Source organism: Paramacrobiotus metropolitanus, unplaced genomic scaffold, assembly GCF_019649055.1.
Source record: "Paramacrobiotus metropolitanus isolate TYO unplaced genomic scaffold, Prichtersi_v1.0 Parri_scaffold0000069, whole genome shotgun sequence".
Taxonomy (NCBI): Eukaryota; Metazoa; Tardigrada; class Eutardigrada; order Parachela; family Macrobiotidae; genus Paramacrobiotus; species Paramacrobiotus metropolitanus.
Window position 1 is genome coordinate 121,267 of NW_026570289.1, and position 7,382 is coordinate 128,648.

A 7,382-nucleotide genomic window follows, 5' to 3' on the forward strand; every position below is an offset into this window, starting at 1 on the left:
TTAAACCGCAGAACGTACTGCAGCGGCTCTAAACCCAACGCGTTTCGGTTTATTAGCGAGAAATCAATTCAGTATTTCATCGCGCCGTTGTACGGTAAATGAGCCCGCATTCAATATTTATTTGTCTTTTAATACTGCCAATAATGCATTCCTGGTGAATGCAGTTCGCAGGAGAACGTATAAATTCATATTAATTTAAAGGAAGCGTTCAAGATTCAAGCTATTCAAAGGAAGCGTTCAAGATTTGTTGACGAAATCCATATTAATTTAAGCTATTTCGAAGAAAGCGTTCAAGATTTGTTGACACGACATACAACTACCAGCGCCAAATTACAGAAAGGCGATAACATTGTTATTCAAGCGGATTTCAATCGAATGCGAATTCAGCTTAACAACCAGCTGTATGACACAATAAAGCAAATAAGGTAGAAGCAGCGGATATTGCAAAATAAAAACAAGAAAAAAATTCTTTAGAACACGACTGAGTACTCATACAAATTGTAATTAGGAAGCAAGTGAAAGACAGTCTCCAGCCAAATACAACCGGTTCAGCACTTAACGTAGTTCCAGGTGACCAGATGTGACCCAAATCCTTGGAAGCCAGTTCTTCGAAGGCGGCCGGGGAGAGATCGATGGCGCCGCTGGCACATCCCTCGCAGCGATCGACCACCTTGACCTTGACTTGCTTTCCGGAGTCCACGTCTTTGACCAAGGCGCACTTGCCGCAGACGGGTGCCTTGTTGGGATTCTTGTGCTATCCGTACTGCACCTTGCTGACCGCCACCACCATTTCGCTCTCAGTATTGACCTTTCCGCATGCTCCCATCGCCGGAGTATAGAACGTCGCTTTGCCCTTGAAGTTCTGGGCACCAGAGCTCGGATGCAACCGAAATGGCTTCTTATCTGTGATATCAGGAATAAGAATCTGGGCGCTCATGTTGCGCTTTTTTCTCGGTTGAGCCGGATCTAAACAAAATCGGTTTGTATGTAAGGCGTACAATTAGCTTGTACCCGTCTAATCACCATAATATTCGTTCAAATTGTTTAAATTAACCTAACCAATGAAAAAATGATTGTGAAGTGTAGGAAAATAGCACAAAACATTAAGCAGATTTTTAGTGGAAGCGTCAACAAGATTCTGTAGGAAGAGTGGCGATTCTTCATTCTAATCGATTGCATTTAATAGTCCGTTCCCGTTATAACATTTTTGTGGCTAACAGACAACACAGGTGCAAAATCAGTTCTTGTTAATGCGTATTGCTATATTAGCAACAATGTCACCACGGTGACGTTTGAATATGATTTGGCTACTCTTACCGGTTTCAGGCGGAGTTTTCACGTTTTCTTCCATCAGTATAGATGATGACCCCTTCTCTACCAGCATGGCACCCTGGAAAGCAAGGCGACACAATTAAAGGAGTTTCCAAAATTAGTAAGTGTATCTTTACCGCGACTGCATTTAGAATGTGTACTTTGTACTTACGGAAAAAGCCAGAAGGGCAGCCACAAGCAGCAATAGTACGAAAACGTTCATGATGGCGGATTTGAAAAGGTCAAGAGAGAAATAAATATTTATTAAAGGGTAGTCTTAAAAATGTTGTTCATTTGAAGCATCCAAAGGCTTTTATAGGAATTTCTGCACCGCTGCTCTTTATTTCTAAGGAAAGATGTTTAAATTGTGGGGGCTATTAGGCTTACTTTTAAAAAAATTCACAGAAATTTTTTAGTGATTTTGTGGGAATCGAAGTTTTTCCGTTGAATGGTTGAGACAACTGTAAGTGCTTCCCGGGTATCGGATGGGCCATCGCCGGCGCTTCGCGTATCCACTTAAAAACTGCGTCGGCAGCTACAGGGAATTCAGCATTAGACACGCGCGCGCGTTTAACATAGTCGGAAAATATGCGCAGAAGTAATGTGCATGTGCCTATGCAGACAGTGGCGACAAACTGCAACGTCAAGCACAACGGAAACCGGTGTATGCGTGAGGCAGCTAGCAACAGCAGAATCCATTCGCACTTCTGGGAAGATTGGAATCAAGTGTTTCTACAACGTAAAATCGGCGTTGTCATGACCATTTAACACAAATTGCGAAGTCCGCTTCGCGATTGCATGGCAAAGGCGGTTTGCTGGAATTAAGTTAATTTGAATCGTTCTAGGAATTTGAATGCCGTATTTGCAACACACTGGGTTTTAAAATATACTGTTTAATTCTAGATCCTTTCGTTTGCAGAAGTAAGAAAATGTTCTGCACAAATAAAAATTGATTGTGTACTTCTTCAAACCTTTCCCGCTTTTCCGATAAAATGACCGCTCGGTCTCTTTTTAGAAAGTATTACTGTGCTGATAGGTTCATGCAACGTTGTCTTCAGTATACAAAGCAAAGCAACGTTCTACATTCCGAGGATTGGCGTCCGTGCCGGAAGCTTCCTGCATGATAGCGGAATTCTGACAGATGATATGAGAAGAAACCGGCGAAAAATGAGCCACGGAATATGTATCTTCGCCAGCGGATCAGCATTTTGAAATCCAACGAGGAAAGGCGACATCATGAGGACAGCGCCGGTGGAAGCAAATTTAGATCAAATTTTATCTGTGATTAGGCCGCCTCTGTAATAAGTGACTGTTTTGTAAGTTATCGTAAAAGTTTTGGTGAAAGAAGTATTAAGCTTACCACCAGACTGAAATATCGAATCCCTACGTACAAAACCTAGTCCGTACAAATGGGTTTTCGTAAGGAGACAAGTTGATCTGTGCATCAAGTTTCAAACCACAGATATGTGCTGCATCTGCTATAAACCTAACGAATTTCGGTATATTTTCAAGAAATCAGCATTTTATCGCGCCATTTTACGGTATATGAGCCCACACTCAAAAGTTATTTGGTTATTAATATTGCCAATTAAATGCATTAATAGTGAATGCAGTATAGGTGTAGGTGTAGATAGTACAGATACAGTATTTGTTTGCAGGTGTAATAGTTTGCAGGTGTAGGTAGTACAGTATTTGTTTGCAGGTGTATTATATGGGCGCAAGCATGCATCGCGCTGGTTATGCACAGATATGTAGTTTTGTATCGTGAGGCTCGTAATTACGCTAGTTTTCCATGTTTACATGCATCGTTTTTTAAGAGTTTTTTTTGAATGACCAACCAGAATTAACTGTTATGAACCAAAACTGTCAGTCAGGTGCATAATTATAAGAGTTTATTTCCAAAGTATTTCGTGAAACATGAAATCAGTAGCAATGAATTAATTAAAATGATGAATGTTACTTATGCCGAGAAAATTAAAGCAGTTAAAACAACTGAAAACTTCGAGCGGTAATTCTCTTTTACTATCCAGATTCCAGTAAAGCGTACCGTAATTACGGCACAGGTACATACTTATAAGTATATTTATGTTATACTTACAAATATTTCGCAGTTTAATCTTCTTGTCATCACTTAAACACGTGTTAAAGAAACAGTTACAAAAACAACAGCTCGTTAAACATTTCCGCTTACAAGTACTTATACTTATAAGTTACAACCACAGTCTCTCTGGGCTCCCAGGCAGTATGGCCAAACCCCCTTGTGCGCGGTTATATTTTGACTTGTGGTTTTTCAGTTTTAAGCCGTTATTCCTTGTTGAAAATTTAAGTTTTAAATTAAATATCCGCTTAAATGCGTCACAAATTCCAAGAAAAAACAGTTTGTTTTCTAGACCGTTTTAAAACTTCTGTTGCTAATATTCGTTAATTCGGTATAAGTAGAAACAAAAAATGGTTCTGCCTGAGTTCCAGTTCAACCAATTTTACGGGTGTTCAACAACTGTTTTATTTCTCGCAATAAACCGGTTGCAGATTCGAAATCACCGAATTTTTCTGATTCAGAATCCAAACCGACTGATAGCCGTATCCTAAAAGTCCCTTCTAGCCGGGAGCCCCGATGTTAAACTGTATTGTACAGGGAGCACATAGGGCGGATTTTTCGTAGTAAGAAGCTTAAACGAAGGCAGCATAATGACATCACACTGATTCGAAACCCAACAATCAAATCACAATCACAGTTAAGAAAAGTAAACTGACGGAGGCTGCGCACCAGAACAGTACAAACAGGGAACCTCCGACAGCCGGAAATGGGCAAGACGTGGCGGGCAGTTGGCAGCTGAATCAGCACTTGACGTAGTGCCAGCTGATATGAATATAATCCAGATCCCTGGCAGCCAGCTTCTCGAAGGCGGCCGGAGACAGATCGATGGCGCCGCTAGCACATTGCAGACAGCGATCCACCACCCTGACTTTTACTTGTTTATAGGGGCCAAATTTCACCAGGGCACACTTCCCGCAAACGGGTGCGTTGTTGGGATTGCCGTGCTGTCCATACTGCGCTGGACTGATGGCCATCACCAGTTCCTCTTCAGTGTTGACCATTCCGCAGGCGCCAGTGCTCGGAATGTAAAACGTCGCTTTGCCCTGGATGCAAAAGGTAACGCTGCATGAACATACGAGCACAAGAATACCAAAAAGCGTTCGAGCGGACATTTCACTAAAGAAGCAGACTGAAAACTGAGAAAGCACAGTATTACTGTAATCGAACCCTTGATTTATGCGGAATATTGTATTACTTTTGTAAAAGGAAGGCTTCAGCATTAAATAGTATTTACGACCCACTACCTTGTAGACATGGCATGGCGTTTAAATTCTTCGTACCATGATACGATCCAAACTAACTTTCCAACAAATCGCTTTAACAAGTCAACCGTGAAGCGAAATTCGCTATTTCTATTTAATGGCTATGAAAGCGCAGATTTTCCCTTCTAAAAACACTTGATGTTAATCTTCGCAGAAGTGCGAAATGGCTGCCGTTTCTGCTGGCTGCCTAATGGAGACACCGGTTTCCGTTATGCTTGACGTTGCAGTTTGTCGCCACCGTCTGGAGTGGAATTCTCATTGTGCTTATGGATATTTTATGCACATTATGCATATGTTGTTAATCACGAGCGTGCGGTTAACACTGAGTTCCCTGTAGCTGCCGACGCAGTTTTCAAGTTGATACGCGGAGCGCTGGAGAAAGACCGTCGGATTCCTGGGAACCACTTTTAGTTGCCTCAGATGTTTAAGGAAACGCTTTAATTCTTGTAAAATTAGCGAGCGATTTCTCTGGATATTTCAATTCGTATGCATATTAGCCGCCACAATTTGAACTACTAAAGATCGGCGGTGCAAAAATTACTATAAAAGCCTTTAGAAGCTTCAAATGAGAAACACATTTTCGACACTATCATTTCCAAAAACTTAATTTTTGTCTCACGGTTTTCTCGATTACAAATCGGACATCATGAACGCTCTCGTACCATTGCTGTTTGTGGCTGCTCTTCTGGCTTTTTCGGTAGGTTCCAAACAATCTACAAGCAGACGCATTACCCGTTACAGGAGCATAAGGACACAAGAAATAATTGAAAAAGTGTTTGCATTTAAACGCCTTTCTCTCTAGTACGCCACGCCGGAAAAAGAGGACTCACCACCTCCGTCGCCGGAAGTGAATGGCAAAATTCCGTTTGGTCGCAATACTATGCCGGAGACCGGTAAGAGTCTGTATACCATAAAATCAATTTTTTACTGTTTACATTTTTTTATACAATTTACAACTATTTTTCTCCATTAACTGAGTTCGTTTAAATAATTCAGAAGAATTTTTCTGGTGATCAGATGGATTCATGCTTGTACTCCTTACATACACAAACAATTTCGTTTAGCAGTGGAAATGAATCCCGCTCCACCGAGAAAAAAGCGCAACATGAGCGCCATCTCCCTTATTCCTTTTGTCCAAAATGAGAAACCCTTTCGCTTTCCCCCGAGCCACCATGGCAATGCGACCTTTTACACCCCGGCAATGGGAGCATGCGGAAAGGTCAACACTGCAAAGGAAATGGTGATGGCGGTCAGCAAGGAGCAGTACGGACAGGACCCAAAAAACGCGCTCGTCTGCGGTATTTGTGCCCTGGTGAAAGCGGATGGCTCCGGTAAGCAGGTCAAGGTCCGAGTGGTCGATCGTTGTGTGAAATGTGCCGGCGCCTCCATCGATCTGTCTCCAGCCGCTTTCCAGAAACTGGCTTCCAAGAATGTGGGCCATATCCAGGTCACGTGGGAATATGCTTTTTGCTGAATCGACTGCATTTGACTAGCCACCGTCTTTCAGATGCTATCTAGTTTTTGCTGTCCTTTTGTAATTAATTCCTTTTTTAATTCTTCTCTGCGATATCCACTACTTGTTCCTGATTGGATTCAGTTTGTCATACAATTTTGGTTCCTGAGCCTATAGTGCAATTGATTTAATCCCACGTGAACAATAATGTTATCGGCTCTATAATTTGTCTGGTAGCTGCATGTTGTCTCAACAAAATCTTGAGCGTTTCATTGAAATGTATTAACAATAAATATTAAGAACTTAATTTGCGTATAAACGTATGTTGTTCATTCTGTGACCAGGCTTGAAAGCAATGGTGAATTATATGAACTTTGGTACCAAGTGGTACCATTCAGCAGCGCAGCGAGTAATCAAATAATTTAATTTCGTTGCACCAATATGCCGATTCGGGGTTACTGAAAGCATTGGTCAACTGTTCACCTGCAATTTTTCAACTTCCGCCAGGCTATTTTATCCGCCTCGATCTTAAAAAGACAATAAAGTCTTTAGCCATTTTACAAGTCGCAGTATTTTGTTCGTATCAACCGTTCTCATAGTAATACATATTAATGATTGCCCTAAATGCCAAAATGCATTATACGTATTGTAAATGCTTCGTGCATGTAGAAATAGTAGAGGACGACGTATATGGACGACTTCGTAAATGTTAAATCTTTTGAGATACTTGTTCCTTGTATCCGCAGTATCCCGCCGTATTCCACGGTATCCTCTACGTATATCCATCAGCTCTTTTTACATGATCCACATGCACCTTGCTAAAGAAACTAAGAAAAACATAAGAAAGCATAACAAAATTGACGGGATAGATGAATACTACACGAAAGGTACTGTGAGAGTGCTGTGGGATACGCTTCTTAAAAGGAATGGGATAACAATAATATTCGCTATACGTGCAGAGTGCTAAATATCCCACGGCATCCTCTTTGTATCCTTCATGTTGCTGCTGAGTACAGCTTTGGGGACGATCAGGAACTGCAGTATCCAAGCGTTTCTTAACGTGGCCTTATTGTATCCGTCGATTATCTTATATTTTTATCTTTCAGTTATCTGGATAATTTTTTTAGGTTGCCGGTTGGATACTTTGAGGCAGGAGAACCGTCTCAACAATAAATCTGTCATTGTTGTTATCGTTGCCGAAGTGAGCGTGCAAGCAATTCTAGTTTAAGCACGGAAGGTTTCGTTTAAAATGTTGTAC

General features: G+C 41.3%; 2 protein-coding genes across 2 annotated transcripts; one reads left to right on the plus strand and one right to left on the minus strand.

Annotated features, from left to right (window-relative positions):
* Positions 1 to 754: 754 nt before the first annotated feature.
* On the minus strand, positions 755 to 1,534 carry LOC129594554 (uncharacterized). Its single transcript, XM_055491288.1, has 3 exons — positions 1,484 to 1,534; positions 1,318 to 1,390; positions 755 to 966 (listed from the first exon to the last, which is right to left on the minus strand). Exons 1-3 carry the CDS (start codon positions 1,532 to 1,534, stop codon positions 755 to 757), a joined length of 336 nt encoding a protein of 111 aa, XP_055347263.1.
* A 3,608-nt stretch (positions 1,535 to 5,142) lies between these two features.
* LOC129594596 (uncharacterized) lies at positions 5,143 to 6,316 on the plus strand. The gene is made up of 3 exons (XM_055491336.1): positions 5,143 to 5,368; positions 5,474 to 5,564; positions 5,736 to 6,316. The coding sequence occupies exons 1-3, from the start codon at positions 5,318 to 5,320 to the stop codon at positions 6,143 to 6,145; spliced, it is 552 nt and encodes a 183-aa protein (XP_055347311.1). The 5' UTR covers positions 5,143 to 5,317; the 3' UTR covers positions 6,146 to 6,316.
* Positions 6,317 to 7,382: the final 1,066 nt, after the last annotated feature.